This window comes from Peromyscus leucopus, chromosome 3 (assembly GCF_004664715.2).
Source record: "Peromyscus leucopus breed LL Stock chromosome 3, UCI_PerLeu_2.1, whole genome shotgun sequence".
NCBI classification, from domain to species: domain Eukaryota; kingdom Metazoa; phylum Chordata; class Mammalia; order Rodentia; family Cricetidae; genus Peromyscus; species Peromyscus leucopus.
Window position 1 is genome coordinate 135,798,770 of NC_051065.1, and position 16,437 is coordinate 135,815,206.

The 16,437-nt window shown below is 46.5% G+C and overlaps 1 protein-coding gene across 1 annotated transcript in view; it reads right to left on the reverse strand.

The window, feature by feature from the left end:
• Nucleotides 1-14,453, reverse strand: part of Dera (deoxyribose-phosphate aldolase) — a 79,487-nt gene extending 65,034 nt beyond the window's left edge. Inside the window, exon 1 of the mRNA XM_028872190.2 lies at nt 14,352-14,453. Coding sequence (XP_028728023.1) covers nt 14,352-14,382 — 31 coding nt within the window. The 5' untranslated portion in view covers nt 14,383-14,453. The remainder of the gene's footprint in view (nt 1-14,351) is intronic.
• Between the last annotated feature and the right edge of the window lie 1,984 nt (nt 14,454-16,437).

The window sequence follows — 16,437 nt, forward strand, 5'->3', positions numbered from 1 at the left end:
CAACACAGAAACGGCTCACCAACCAACGCTTGCACCCTTTCTATCCTGGCAAGCCAGTGCTCATATCAGTCACTGAAACTGGTAAAGGATGTCATGAGCATGTCTGATCTGTCAACCTTCACCTTGGAAAGGGGTAGGCTGGCTAGAAGCAAAGACACCAGGATGCTACTAATTTCAAATTTAACTTCCACAGTGAGCGAGAGGACATCACCTTGCCCAGTTTCTATCCCAAAATACAGCACTCAGAAGCTTCCCTGTGAGCCCCATCCTGAGCTGGGAGCAGGTAAGATCCATCAGCAGCCTTCTTCTGAGAGTCTCCCATCTATCAGCCTTGGGGGGAAGAGGGGTTCAAGGACACCTGTGAACTTTCTGGGTACTAAGCAGATCTACTACTCCGCCTGTTAAACTGGTCCTGGGAATCCAGATGTTAAGAACGCAAACCCTGCCACAGCCCGGATGGACCTTTCTAATGATACCTCAAATTCCCATCCAACACACATTTACCTACAGCTATAAATCCAAATCTGGTTGAGGAATACATTTGTCTATCATTCAAATAATCACAACTTAGAAGGTTTGTACCAAGATAAGGACAGCCTTGATCTCTGTGCCCAGCATCTGTCCTCTTCCACCGAACTGACATTTCTGGTGTGTCTTGCATCCAACAGCTAAACGGGTTATAACACTTTCAGGAAATCATCACAGTAGAAGATAGCCGAGGGTCATGTCACACAATAGCTGCAGTCCTCACCTTGCTCTGCCTGGCAGCATCACATCTTAAGCTTAAGGTTTTCCACCTCCCTTTATCCTCCATCCATCCTTGAGATGCCAGCCACTGGCCAGCTGCTGCTGCTGCTCTGCCGTAATCGGTCGCCATTTTGGAAAATGGCCTTTCTCCACTCATCAATTACCAGGCGGGTGATCTGGGCACTGAAAGAACCTAGTCTCTTATTCTGGAACTTTCTGTACAGTGCTTGAGCTGGCTTTCAGGTCCAAGGGTTCCCAGGATCCTGAGGATGGCTCACTCTGTGACCAGCCCCTGAGTCTGCAGCAGCAGTACTTGGCTGAATGTACCACAGCTCCTTAGCAGAATGGGGACTATCCCTGAGTGCCCATGAGCAGATTCTACTGTCTCTCCATTTAGCACCTCCTGAGGGCACATGCTGTGCTAACTGATCTGAGACACACAGTGGCACAGCAAGAGTGTGGCTGCCCTAAAGAAACAAAGAAAAGGGCTGGCGAGGTGGCTCGGCCATCAAAGGCTAGGCTCACAACCAACCACAGAAGAAACACAGAAAAGCAACAGACACGAAGAAGCCTGGGACAGCCCAATATGAGGCATCTTACATGGACAAAATCAATGCGGTCACCAGCATTTCCCAGCTGGTCCTCAGCTTTTACTAGAACTTTTTCACTTGAAAATATATAATGAAAACTAACTTTGGTGACTGGAGCAGAAAGGGGAGAGTATTAATGGCTCACAGCTGAGCAGAGACTGCAAGATCAGACAGGAGCCCCTCAACAGAGGGCCCCAAATGAGAAGAATGGGGCAGAAGTATCTCACTCTGTACAACATGCGTGAAGCCCTGGGTTCGATCTGAGTACTGCATAAAACCAGGCGGTGGCTCAAGCCTGTCATCCCAGCCCCAGAGTGTGGAGGGAGACAAGGCAGGTCAGGCCTCTACGGTCATCCTTGGGTCCTGAGATACATGAGAGCTTGTCTCTAAATAAACAATAAACTAGAATACCACCAGCATTTAACAGCTGTCTGAACAAGATGTCACGGCAGTTGCCCCGGATACCATCCCGGCCTTCACAGGAGACACATTCAGCATTCATGCCCTGGCCTGAGCCCAATCATACAAAAGACAAACATGCACGAAGCCCCCATAGAGCAGAGTCAAGCAAACAGACGGACTGTGGAGTGTGTGAACACGAAGTACGAATGAGGACCCCAATTCCTTGCAGACTGATGGCCATGCTGTTACCAGGCATCTACTCTGTAGATCTGTAATGAATTACTTCAGGCCAGGCTTTTTAATATCGAATACACATATGCACCCTACCAGCAGCCTCAAAAAGTGTGTTTAATGAAAAATGTAACCGTAAGTGTCCATTGCTCAGGAAGATTGATTATCTGTCATTTGCACATTTTATAAGCATGTACCTCAGAAAGCAAAAGGCTAACACTGACTACAGAACGACTTGACCTGTTGAAAATCAAGGGAGCTACTTCAAAACTTGCCTGTTACGTCAAGATGGAGCTAAAGAATTTAACACATCCTCAGAAGATAATAACTGCATAAAACTCGGAAGTATGGCCTTCATCTAGAGAAATGATCAATTTAAACATTGCTCGTTTTCACATGTGGCTATTCCAATGACCACATTAAAAAGCAGTACTCATAACAGAATTACTACAGAATTACTAACCCCTATTTGTATTTCCAAACAGGTAGGATCTGTTGCTACTGTGGCTTTGCCTTGGTGCTGCAGATTAGTATGTTAGGCAAGCACTCTACCACTGAGCTACACCGCTAGCCTAAACAGGTACTCTTCCCACAAATGTGCTCTAGGAAAACTGACAGGAGCTTCCTTCCCCAAGTTCCTAAATATGGTGAGTGGCCAGAAAAAATTACCAGGTCAGGCTGATGGCGCACGCCTTTAATCCCAGGGGCAAGCAGATCTCTGTGAATTCAAGGCCAGCCTGTTCTATGTAGCAAGTTCCAGCCTGGCTAGGACTATAGAGAGAAACTCTATCTCAGAAAGAGAGAGAGACAGAGACAGAGAGACAGAGACAGAGAGACAGAGAGACACAGACAGAGAGTGAATATCATTAGACCACAGAGAAATTCAAGTGGCATCCTGTTGGGTAAAGATTCAACACTCAGTCCTTTGAAAAGATCTGATGGACTATTCTAGGAGCCCAGAGCTTCAGAGAAGGCCTCTTTCATGCTTCCCTGCTGGTAAAAGACTCCACAATGAAACTTGATGGAGCTTCCTAAAGTGTGGCTGTGGCATGTCCCCCAGTGCTATCGACGAATATGTACCATTCACGAAGCCAATATCTATGTGCATGCTGGCTAATTTACATGCTGAAATAGACCTACATAAAGTTAATTCTGTGAAAATACCGTAACTCCTGTTTAAGTGCTCCAGAACAGGGTTAGCAATAAAAATAGTCTACTTAGGTAAGGATAAGCCCCTAGAAATTACTAAGAATGCTGGTGGAAATTCATGACCATATAACATCTGCACCTGTTCACCATGAGATGTATGGCCACCACCAAGTACTCAATACCCTGCTCTGACCACACATGACCCCATGTAAACCTCATTTCAGGAAAACTCCATTATTCTTTACCATGAATTTAACGTAACTCATAACCTCTCCCAGGAGCAACCAGTTTTAAGTTTAAGATCCATGAAAGTATCTTATATAGGACTATGAATAAGATCTTATGAAGGTATCATCTTACATTTCCTAAAATTTGTGACTCCATATTATCCCTGACACCTGACATTTCCAACAAATATTTTCAAATGATCTATTAAGAATCACTATTATTTTTAATTAAAATTCATATTCACATTTTGCATTTTGAAATCATATCTGTTTAGGTATCTCCCCCAAATTGCTACTTATAAGTAGTCATATCCTAGTTGGCTTTAACTGTCAACTTACAACAGCCTATGGTCACCTAAGAAGGGAATTTCCATTAAGGGATTGCTGAGATCAGACTGGCTTGTGGGCACGTCTGCGGGGGATGTCTTGTTGGTTATTTGACGGAGAAGGGCCCAGTCCACAGTGGGTGGCACCACTCCTTAGCCAATGATCCTGGGCTACATAAGAAAGCTGGCTGAGCACAGGCCTGAGTGAGCAAGCAAGCAGCATTCTCCCATGGTTTCTGCTGCAAGTTACTGCTTGAGTTCCTATCCTGGGGACTTGCGTATCCCTCCATGATGGACTATAATCTGTAAACTGAGATAAACCTTTTCCTCCCCAAAGCTGCTTTTGGTCAGAGTGTTTATCACAGCCACAGAAAAAAAGCTAGAACACATGTATTACCTAATCTCTGGTTATTTATCTTACAGGGTGACAATATGACACCAATGAGCCTAACTGAATAAGCATACTACAATTTGATAATTGACTAATTTTCAAAGACATTCAACATTGGGATTTGAATCTAGAATGTCCCCCACAAACTTGTGTTCTGAGTGCTCTGTCTCCAGTTGACAAGAGTTATTTTTGAAGGAGGTACAGCCTGGCTGGCAAAAGAGAGTTGGCAGGGGCAGGCCTTCAAAGGCTATACCCACCCTTGCTTCCTACCCCAGCTCACAAGCAGGCAGCCACAGAGGGACACAGAGGGACTCTATGATATCTTCTCCGCTATAAGGTAAACTTGAACGATGAGCCAAAATGTTTCTTTCCTTATGTGGTTTCTTCCAGCTATCTTGATCTTAGAAATATAAAAGGCACACAGTTGCTGATCAAGAGAAAACATGAGGTGGATAAGTCCTAGAAGAGGGCAGGGGCCCCATGATACCCTCCAACAGTCACATTTCCACACGAAGGATAGCAAATCCATTTGAAGGTGTTATTTACGTACATGTCTAATTTGAACACCTACCACATCCCAGCACACTATGGGGTTTCTCCCTCCCAAGCTCATGTTCTATTTCTGTCAGCAAGCAAGCTTGTCCACAGCTACCTACTTCTGACCCTGCAGGTCAGAACACTACAGCATTTGGATAAAGGAAGGAGTTCGTGTGCTCACACATTAGACAGCCTATGCCTGTCCACCCACAGCTACGCTACGACCTAGCTTTCGTTCACCCACATGTCTTAAGTAAAGTCTCAGAAACCACAGGCAGAAGAATCAGGATCTAAACCGCAGGCCATCAGATTTCAAAAGCCAATCTCTGGGAACAAACTCAGGCTTAGATTCCCAGCACCTACATAAAAAGCTGACCTGGCAGCATGCGCCAGTAACCCTAGAGCCTGGGAGGAGGAGGCAGGAGGAAGTCTGCAGATTGCAGGCCAGTGAGCTCAGTGGAGATCCTGTCTCAAGACATAATGTGGAGCGTGATCCAGGAAGAGACTGGACGTAAACCTCTGGCCTGTGACAATCATCAGAAACCTCAAAGCACTGGCCCTGCCACAAGAAGTCACTAGATGTGACCACTCAGGAGTTCCCTTGCGTTATTGTGACAGTAACTGAAAGAATGCCTGCTCCCAGGTGCCAGCCCCTGACCCAGTGAATTCCAAGGTGCAGTGGAAGTCACGTGACCAGCAGGGTTTTGTTCCACACTCACAGAGAAACCTGCTCCAGTCTGCAGGGCAGGGTTTAACAGCCAGAGACAGAAAGCTGAGGAGGGCGGGGGAAAGCCCTTAAGACTGCGTGTGCAAGGAAGAGTGGACGGTCAGAATGGCCAATTCCAGAGAGCGCAGGCAGGGCCCCCGCACCACGGGCTCCCTTCAGTTACATATGCTAAACTGTACCACTAAGGTGTCATTTTTTTTGCAACCTTTTAAGGTTTCTTCGAGGAAAAGCAGCTCTTTAGACTGTCAGTCTTTCATACTTTAGTGGGAACTGAACATTCTATTATTCTCTCACACGGTTGCTGAGCGGTGGAATACAGGGTTACAAGAGGCTGGTCCACCCAGGAGCAAAACTCCCCACCTCCTAAGACCATCCCTAACATCAGCCGACACTGAAGTTCTTCTTGGCTAGCAATTCAAACAGGGCGATCCACACATCTTCATTTGGGTGCTCACAGAATGTCCCCCACATTACCCAAGAGCTAAATACAAAAACAGCTGAATTTTAAAGTAATTTTCTCTTCCTTAGCTTTACATCTCTATATGAGGGCCAAGGACAGAGCTCAGTAGGTAGAGTGCCTGCCTTGTGTTCAGGAAGCCCTGGGTTCCAGCCCCGGCCTAAGAAAAAGACAAAAGGATAGTTCATTGCTGTGGGATGTTCTGTATGGCAAATGTGTTGCTCTAATTGGTCAATAAATAAAACACTGGCCAGTGGCTAGGCAGGAAGTATAGGCGGGACTAACAGAGAGGAGAAATAAAAGAACAGGAAGTCAGAAGGAGTCACTGCCAGCCGCCGCCAGGACAAGCCACGTGGCAAAGCATAGATTTATAGAAATGGATTAATTTAAGCTATAAGAACAGTTAGTAAGAAGCCTGCCACGGCCATACAGTTTATAAAGCAATAAAAGTCTCTGTGTTTACTTGGTTGGGTCTGAGCGGCTGTGGGACTGGCGGGTGAGAGAGATTTGTCCTGACTGTGGGCAAGGCAGGAAAACTCGAGCTACAGTTCACGAAAGTGAGGGTTTTTAATTTGACTTCCAAGGCCAGCAGCAGTTCCACCAGCAGAGCTGATGAAGTCCCTAGGCATTTCAAACAGTGGCAGCATGTCCCAAAGTCAAACCCAAGGCCTTGATGGCCCGAGAGTACAGTGCACGTGTGACAGAGGAGTGCATATGGTAGGAGGAGGAACGGGGCGGAAGGACATAGAAAAAGAGGAGGATTCCTGGCCGAATTACATCAGCCAGCCAGAGGGCTATGCTGGGAGACTGGGGTTCGAGCTCACCTGGTAGAATGCTTGCCTAGTGTACAGGAAGCCTGGGTTTGATGTCAGCACCATAAATTGGGCATGCACTGCACATATAAATCCCAGTACTCAAGAGGCAAAGAGGGGGATCTGAACTTGAAGGTCTTTCTCAGCTACACACAGACTTTGAGGTCCATCTGGGATACATGGGACTTTGGGCACGCACACACAGTTGTGTCATGGAAGGTACTGTTGTGTGTGATGTGAGAGATACGGAGGCCTGGCAAACTCAGAGGCAGGGTACTTCAGGAGGCCGGGGGAGACCAAGGGTGCCTACAGGGAGGGCTGATACTACATGAGGGCTGACATTTCAGAGGGAAAGACAGAAGCAGACATCGCTCACCAAGTTAGGGGTGACCTAAGTTAATCTTCTAGGATGGAACTACAGATTGAGGACACTGAAGCCCAGACTCAATTACAAGTTCATGGTCACACTGAACTTGCCAGGGAAACTCAGGCCCCTGAATTCCCAAGCCCAAGTTATTTCTAAAAGGTCATATAAATAATCTCTGCAGTGGGGCTCGAGACATGGCTCAGCAGTTAGGAGTATGTACTGCTGTTCTAGAGAACCAGAGATTGAATCCCAGCACTCAGGTCAGAAGACTCAAAACAGTCTGCAACTCCAGCTCCAGGGGCGTCCAATGCCTCTGGTCCCTGTGGGCTCCTGCACGCATGCTCACAAACCACCACCACCACCACCACCACCACACACACACACACACACACACACACACACACACACACACACACTTTAAAAACTTAAAGACAGATTATCTGCTGTTGTGGGAACTGGTTCCAGCCAGCCAGCCAGACAAGGAAAGGGGAATCTAGAGGACAAACCCAAGAATGGCCACATCAGGGGCCACATGGCTCCTGACGAATTCTCCAAGTCTCAAAGATTGCCCGTTGGTTTTTGTCTTATTTTAGAGATAATTTTTAGAGTAGCTTTAGATTTTCAAAGACAGAGCAGAAGTCCCAAAGATGCCCGAGTCCACACAAGCATAACTTCCTCCATTATTCCCATCAGCCACCACAGTAACATGTCATTCCAAGTGCCCTCGCCTTACAGACTAAGAAAGGACAAACCAGGGCACAGAAGTCCCTGTTCAAGGGACCTTTATCCTTCACAGAGAGACTTCGGTGCATCTAGGAAAACACACACAGCCAAACAGAGATTCTCCGAGGGCCAGCCCACAGGTGCCTGGCTTCAGGTCGGCCTGTGAAAGAGACCCTGTGGAGCGGAAATAGTAAGGAGGGCAAAGGGAAACAAGAGATGGTGACAAGGTGAAGAAGCGCTAGGTATGACGACGACACACAGGTATGCAAACGGTGTCACGAGACCCATTCTTGTCCACGCTAATTCAATTATTCAACAGATGAAAGATTGTTTTAAGAGCATTATTTTAAGAGCAGATAAACAAGAGAGAAGCAGAGTTCACAGGGTCTGAGACCCTTTGATGGACAAGTCTATTTCCCATACTATTAATTCCGGAAGCACAGAAGCCTTCAAGTTAATGCCATTTTGAGCATGCCACACAGGGAACATGATGCCATTCTCTGGCTGGTACCACCTACATCGTACACACTACTTGCCACTTAAGTCACTGAAGAATTGTCTCTGTGAGCAGATCAATTGCTTCAGCCCTGAGCACTGCTTGTATTCAAGTATTTGGTATTGTATTCTTTTTTTTTTTTTTTTTTTTTTTTTTTTTTTTTTTTTTTTTTTTGGTTTTTCCGAGACAGGGTTTCTCTTGTCTAGCTTTGCGCCTTTCCTGGAACTCACTTGGTAGCCCAGGCTGGCTGTATTCTTTAAAATTGTCTCCGAGGTTAGGTGTAGTGGTGCTGGCCTGAAACTTAAGCAGCCAGGAGGCTGAGGCAGGAAGGTTGTAAGCTCTAGGATAGCCTGGGCTATAAGATCCATTTCAAAAATCATCACAAAATATAGAAAGCCCTGCTAAGCTGCAGACATTTTCATCTTTTTCAATGACTCGTGCATGTGTGCGTGCATGTGTGCGTTCGTGCGTGCGTGCGTGCGTGCGTGCGTGCGTGTGTGTGTGTGTGTGTGTGTGTGTGTGTGTGTGTGTGTACAGCTGGTTCTCTCCTGCCTTGAGGCAAGTTCTTGTTTCTGCCATGCTAAATTCTTAAAGGACAGCTGGCCCTTGAGTTTCTGGGTATTCCCGTCCGCACCTCCCATTGCACAGATGGAGTTCAGGTCCATCTGGGATTAGAGACATGCCTGTGGGGTTTTCATGCAGGTTCCCAGGACTGAACTCAAGCCTTGAGGCGTGTGTGGCCAGTGTTTTCACTCACTGCACCGCCTCCCGGCCCGGCTGTAGATATTTGAATGAACTGCACACTCTCACACTCCCCAACTCTGAACTGCGAGGACATAAGTAGGTCCCCTAGGTATTCCACCGAGAAGCTCATCGGAATCAGGATTCTGATCAGATAATTTCAGTATTTTTCCTTCCTTTAAAGACCACGACTTGGCATCATTAACTAGAGTCTAAAACAACCCTGGCACTAGCCAGGCAGAGTCATTTTAGAGAGCAATTACCAGCAGCTCCTTCTCTGCCTGGCATTTCTTTGGAGGAAAGGCTGGGTATACAAAGAGCAAGGAGTTGGGATGTGAGTGTCTCAGCATTTTAAAAACTGTGTCGGGCTGCTGGCGCGGAGATTAAACATTTATCCTCCTCTTGCGGCCACTTTGGTTTCCAGGGAACTGACTGTTTCAGTGAGGCAGGCAGAGGAGAGGTACACCCACAGACGCTCACAACACACACCAAAGTCACTGAAAATTTTCAAAGTGTCTTTTCATGCCTTTAATTCAAAGATGAACACATTTCAAGGTGACCCAATCCTCAAGCGACAGACAGCATTTTAAAAGGGCCAGAACTCTCCACTTAAACCATTTCTAGTGACATGTTTCAATCGCGTCCTCAAGGGCTCCGTCTGCTGTCTCATTTAGTAGTCTTTCTTTCCAGGCAGAGGCAGCCCATTTTCAATGAGGGCTTGAAGTTTGTCTTTCCTCCTAATGATTAAAGTCCACAGGGCTTAGATACTTTTACAAAAAATGTGTTTCCACATAGCAGGTACCACAGAGGACTTTTAATTATTTAATTATACAACAAACACCCATTATTATTTCATAGTTTTCTACTTATCAAAACAGTATCAGAATAAAAGACAAACCAATGGTAACAGACTTCAAAAGCAAAATAAAGGGGTTCATAAAAGGACACCCCACTTAAAATATAAAACTGTACAACCCACCATACTGTGTGACCCACACACAGAATTAGGTCATTTCTGTCTTCTTCAACATATTAGTCATGTCCACTCTAGCAGAATAAGATACACTCCAAATCTGAACACTTGGGTTCCTGTGTTTAAAGAAACCTTCTAGACTGTTTCCTCTCAATCCCTGTACACAAACTGTGCCCAGAGAAACAGCCTTGCAAAGAAGGCCTCCATCTCTCCCTGTCTTCCGGTGTTTCTGAAGTCACTTTTGACAGGTCTCGGCCAGTCGAAATATCCAGAAACGAGCCCAAGCTGGATGTGTGGCAGTTAGATAAGAGCCAGCATTCCTCAGGAACTTGTGAAACAGGTCTTCTGTCCCCCAGAAGGAGCCATGTCCCTTACCTCTGGCAGAGGGACACACGGCTCTCAGAGTATCAAGGCCCATGCTGGCCCAGGCTCCCTCGGTGTCACGAAGGCCCACACTAGCCACTCACCCTCTCACCTCCTCCCCTACCCTAAACTCCCCGCAGCCCACGGGCTTCCCTCCCCACAGCTACACCCTTCCTCCTCCGTAAGCCAGCTACTCTGACTGCGCCCTCTCTTGCTACGTTCTCTCTCTTGCTCTCTCCCGGGCTCTCTTCTCTGTCTCTTCTCTCTCTCCCGGGCTCTCTTCTCTCTCTCTTCTCTCTTTCTCTCTCTCTCTCTCTCTCTCTCTCTCTCTCTCTCTCTCTCTCTCTCTCTCTCTCTTCTCTCTCTCTCTTGCTCTCTCCCGGGCTCTCTTCTCTTCTCTTCTCTTCTCTTCTCTTCTCTTCTCTTCTCTTCTCTTCTCTTCTCTTCTCTTCTCTTCTCTTCTCTTCTCTTCTCTTCTCTTCTCTTCTCTTCTCTTCTCTCTCTCTCTCTCTCTCTCTCTCTCTCTCTCTCTCTCTCTCTCCCGGGCTCTCTTCTCTTCTCTTCTCTTCTCTTCTCTTCTCTTCTCTTCTCTTCTCTTCTCTTCTCTTCTCTTCTCTTCTCTTCTCTTCTCTCTCTCTCTCTCTCTCTCTCTCTCTCTCTCTCTCTCTCTCTCTCCCGGGCTCTCTTCTCTTCTCTTCTCTTCTCTTCTCTTCTCTTCTCTTCTCTTCTCTTCTCTTCTCTTCTCTTCTCTTCTCTTCTCTTCTCTTCTCTCTCTCTCTCTCTCTCTCTCTCTCTCTCTCTCTCTCCCGGGCTCTCTTCTCTCTCTCCTGGTTTTCTCTCTCTCTCTCTCTCCCGGGCTCTCTTCTCTTTCTCTCTCTTCTCTTCTCTTCTCTTCTTCGCTCTCGCTCTCGCTCTCTCCCGGGCTCTCTTCTCTCTCTCTTGCTGTCTCACTATCTCCACTATTCTCTTCTGCTTCCCTGGCAATGTCCAGTCTGCTTTCTTTTTCTCTCCGCTCTACACTCTTCCAGTTGCTTCTGGATATTTTCTCTCTCTTATTCACAATAAAAACCTCCCCCCTAAATAATGGAGCGGTTGTGTTGGCCGTTTCCTCACTACACCCCTTGAATACAATTTTGGTGGTGGTGGTGGTTTCGTTTGGTTGAGTTTTGAGACAGGGTCTCGTGAATCCCAGGCTGGCCTCAAAACTGTTACTCTTCTTGCTCCCACCTCCTAAAACTGGGATCCAACCACAGTGCTGACACTAAGCCTAGGGCTCCAGGCCTGCCAGGCAAACACCTGAGAGACGTGCCTGTTCAGAGAGATCAAAGAGCAGGCCAGGCTGCCCCTGGGATCCATTCCCTGGGGCGAGATGTTAACAAGCCACAGAACATCAGGCATTCCACACAGGACTCCCCAAATGTCTGTGCATATGACTACGTATTTTAAAATGAACTTTGCCTCCTTTCCCCTCTCTTTTTTAGACAACTGTCCTAAACCACCAGGGTACAGATAGGAAAGGAGGTGAACAAGATGGACATTTGAACCCTTATATCTGGGACAGGGCACAAGTCCAGAGCGGGGCATGGCAGCCCACACAGGTAAAGAAAACACCATGCACACAGCAGCCCAGAGTCCAGGCACAAGAAGGAAGAAATGAGCTCCCTAGGCCCTAATTCTTACACAAGCTCCTATAAAACAAAGGTAAAAGACAAAGACACACGGTAACCTAGCACTCGGTTACCGTAATCATTTCATCGTCTAAGACAGGCACGCCTGTAATCCTAGCACTTGGGAGGTGGAGGCAGGAGGATTAGGAGTTCAAGGTCACACTCAACCACCAAAAGTTGTAGGTCAAACTGGAATATATAAGACCACCTATGGGACTGGAGAGATGGCTCAGCAGTTAGGAGAACTGACTGCTCTTCCAGAGGACCTGAGTTCAATTCCCAGCACCTACATGGCAGCTCACAACTGTCTGCAACACAGTGGATCCAAGGGCACCAGGCACCCACGTGATACACAAACACATGCAGACAAAACTCCCATATACATAAATTAAAATAAAATACAATAGATCTTAAAATTTTTCTTAAATATCATCTCAAAAACAAAAAAAATTGAAGATAAATGAAAGATAGGTGGATATCTCAGTCTTCTGTTTTGCTTTAAGATTCTGTATTGGGCTGGTGAGGATGGCTCAGTGGTTAAGAACACTGGCTGCTCTTGCAGAGGACTGGCATTCTAGTCTCAGCACCCACATGGTGGCTCACTACTGTCTGAAGCTCCAGTTCCAGAGGAGGTGATCACCTGTTTCAGCTTCCAAGGGCACCAGGAACGTACATGGTGTACAGACATATGTGCAGGTAAAACACCCACACACATAAAAACAAAAACCAGCCAGCACGGACGGCACAGCAGAGACCAGGGGCCTCGAACCAGCGATTCTTTGAGATAAACGCCTGCATGTAAAAAAATGTATGGATAACGGGGTTTATGGCACGACTCACTGCAGCTTCCAAAACGAGTTTCCCTTTCTTCCTTTTTTTTTTTTTTTCTCTCTTAAGTTTTATTTTGCTTTATTATGGGGAGAGAGAGCTGAGTGGGATCAGGAGGCAGGATGTGAAAGACACAAAGAATAAATAAAAAAGCCAGGTGGTGGCGGTGGCGGTGGCGGTGGTGGTGGTAGCGCACGCCTTTAATCCCAGCACTCGGGAAGCAGAGCCAGGTGGATCTCTGTGAGTTCAAGGCCAGCCTGGTCTACAGAGCAAGATCCAGGACAGGCACCAAAGCTACAAAGAGAAATCCTGTCTTGAAAAACCAAAAAAAAAAAAAAAAAAAAAAAAAAGCCAATCTCAAGACTATGAAGCTGGGCCACAGCAAATGAGGGAAAGACACAGTCACCAGCTTTGTAGAACAAAAACCAAGCGAACTTCCTGCCAGGGTGCTTGCTAGCAGAGTTGGAGTTCTGGAGCACCCTTCCATTCAGAGTTCCTCTGACTTCATCCATGGGTTCCTTTGTGCTACACCAAGACTACACTTTTAAACAATCTCTTGTTAATAACAGTATCCGTCAAAACTGTCCCCATTTCCTCTCAATTAAGATCTTTTTGAGATTTCTCCCTTAACAGAAACAGACAGACACAATGCAAGATGTTACTAAAGCGTTCCCAAGCATATAATCGTGGGTTCCCAGATGCCTCCAAAGATGCATGATTGAAAGCTTGTGCTGGCTAGCTTTATGTCAACTTGCCATTAGCTAGAGTCATCTGAGGTGGTGCCGTCCCTGGGCTGGTGGTCCTGGATTCTACAAGAAAGCAGGCTGCTGAGCAAGCCATGAAGGGCAAGCCAGTAAATAGCACCCCTCCACGGCCTCTGCATCAGCTCCTGCTGGACATTGCCTCCTGCCTCCAGCCCCTACAAACAGAACTTTCTGCACTTACTTAATATCGTTACTTATTCAACATTAAGTGCAGAGAAATCGACCAGAGGCTACAAGTTCCCTTGCAGTATTCAAACCGCCTTCAGACAGCAGTAGCTTCTTAATAACTATTTTACAAATGAAGACACTTAAGCGCAAAGTGTGTAATTTACCCCAAAATCACACGACTAAGAGGGCCCAGGATATAAAACGATTATACAAAGTTAAATCATTAGCATTTGGTTCAGTTACCTTTTTGCTACGTTTGAATTACAGATTTTAAAGTTTTCTTCCCCAGCAATATCTGAACCAGTATCAGTAAGATGAAAAGCGGTTTTAAAAGGGACGTTTTTTAAGTCATCTAAAATAACTTTTAGCAGGCCATGACAACTTTCCCACCAGCAGCTAACTTTGGGTATGACTACGTGAATCGGGAAACATGGCACAAGTACTCAGTCAAGGCTTTTCCTTGGGGTTTGTTTTCATTGCGACCACAGACCCACAGAGTGGGAAAAAAAAGGTCTAACCCTTCCTTGCTTCCGCTTAAAGAGGTAAGACTGCAGAGATCCAGGCAGCGGGGACGTCCCCCGCCTTGGTTCAGGTTTCTGCCCGCCAGGGACCTCCCTGCGCGCCCCCTTTCCTCCCCGAGGGGAGTGCAACCCGCCGGCCCTTACCGAGTTCTGAGCCCCGACAGTGCGCGGCCATTGTGAAAACCGCCGAAAAACCAACTCTTGGGCTAGGCCGCCTTCCGCATCGGCCTACCTCCTTCCTGCCAAGTGCCCGCCCCGAGCCCCGCCCCACCATAGCCCAGCCCCACCATAGGCCAGCCCCACCATAGCCCCGTCCCCTCGGCCCTGACTGCCTCCACCTTCTCCTCGTAGGTTGGTAGTTCAGGGACTTTGGCACCGGGCCAGCACTTCGTACCTATTCCGGTCCCTCCTGACCAGGCACGTGACTTGAGCACACCCCTGCTCCCAGAAGTCTGCCCAGACCAGTTTAAAAATGCTTACATTGCCAATTGAGCTACATAGAATGAGTCTTAGGCACGTTAGCTGTAGGATCCGTGAGTGGTAGTTCTAGACCCCTCCTTGCGTGGGAAGAGCTCTGCAATCTTGGACCTGAATTGTGGAAGGCATTCCATAGCCCTCAGAGGACTGCCAAGGCAGTCTAGGCCCTAGAGCACGCGGTGACTTCTAGTCTGAACTCAATGAAAGAGCAGCTAGGACGTGAGCCTAGAAAGACCTGGTTTGTCCTCTTGTTTCTGAGACAGTAGTTTCACTCTGTAATCATGGCTGGCCCACACTGGCTTTGTTGAACCAGGGGCCCAGAAACTGTTATCCTCCTGCCCCAGTCTCCGCACTGCTGGGAATAAGGGAGCATGCCACCACATTCAACAAAAGACTTGGTCTCTTCCATTTAAAAAAAAAAAAAAAAGGTATTTTCATTTTTGTGTAAATACGAATGCACGGACATAACCACATGTGCACAGGTACCTGCAAAGGCAAGACTGGATTCTCTGGAGCAGGAGTTAGAAGCAGTCATAAGCTGGGAACCAAACTAGAGTCTTATGAAAGAGCAAGCACTCTTAACTGCTAAGCCATCTCTCTAGCCCCAAAGGGATTTTTTTTTTTCTAAAAACTTAGCTCTGTGAATAATTGAGTATGTGACCTAGGACACATTACTGGCCTTTGTGAACTTCATTTTCCTTTTCTTTAAGAGATGATCCTGACAATTTCTTGGCTCCCTAAAATTGAGATTGTGTGATGTTGACGTTTTCTTCAGCGTGGCTTTTCTGGATTACTCTAGGCTCCACACAGGCTGCTAGCCATCTAATCTGTATTCACCCATCTCTGCTCTGCTGAAAAGGTCTCAGCTCTGGGTATGTCTAGTGTGAATCAATTGCTTTAGGTGTTTTCTGATATAGGAAAGCATTTTCATCTCACAAAAATCCTGCCAGAAATGTATACCAAGAGAACAAAGTTTAAGAATTTATGGTAGTGGGGCTCTCATAAGCTAAACCCATTCAAATTTCAGTTCTACTTAATGATAGGTTTTAGGAATATTACATCTACTTACTGAAAAATGGGGTGACCAAAATAAGTTTGCTTTGCAAAGTTGTATGATTTACACATACCTGAGGATATGATAAATGGAAGCTATTAATGTGTCAGAAAAACAACTTCTCAGCTAAATACAAGTTGGCTTGTTCCCCTACCCTACACGGAGCTGCCACCTAGTCTAGTCCACACACAGCTACTTCTAAACAGTTTGGATGTATCTAGATCATATTCATAATGGCACTGTTATTTTTACTTAACCTTGCAAAAAAGAAAAGCAGGTACTACAAACCTGGAGCTTGTCTGGAACCCAATAGACCACCAAGAATGCCAAGAGCCAAGGCCAAGATATTCATGTCCCAACACAAGAACCCATATAATTACCCTAGCCACAATGACCAAGCAATCCTGTATCCTAATATGTAACTCTCACGTGTGATGTAGGCATGTTCACAAGTACGCAGCACCATGCCTGACCTTAGGTGTGTAGGTGCTGAGTAACTAAACTCAGGTTCTCACACTTGCACAGCACACCCTTTACTACTAAGCCAGTTCTCCAGTAGGTCCCCACTTCTTTACTCCTAAGTTTTAGCCTCACTGCCATACTATTTAAGTGGCATGCTGTCAAGGAATTATCTACCAACACCCAAGTCAAATGACCCAAGCTCCTTAACGTTCACATTCTAAAGGAATCGCCTTTCCT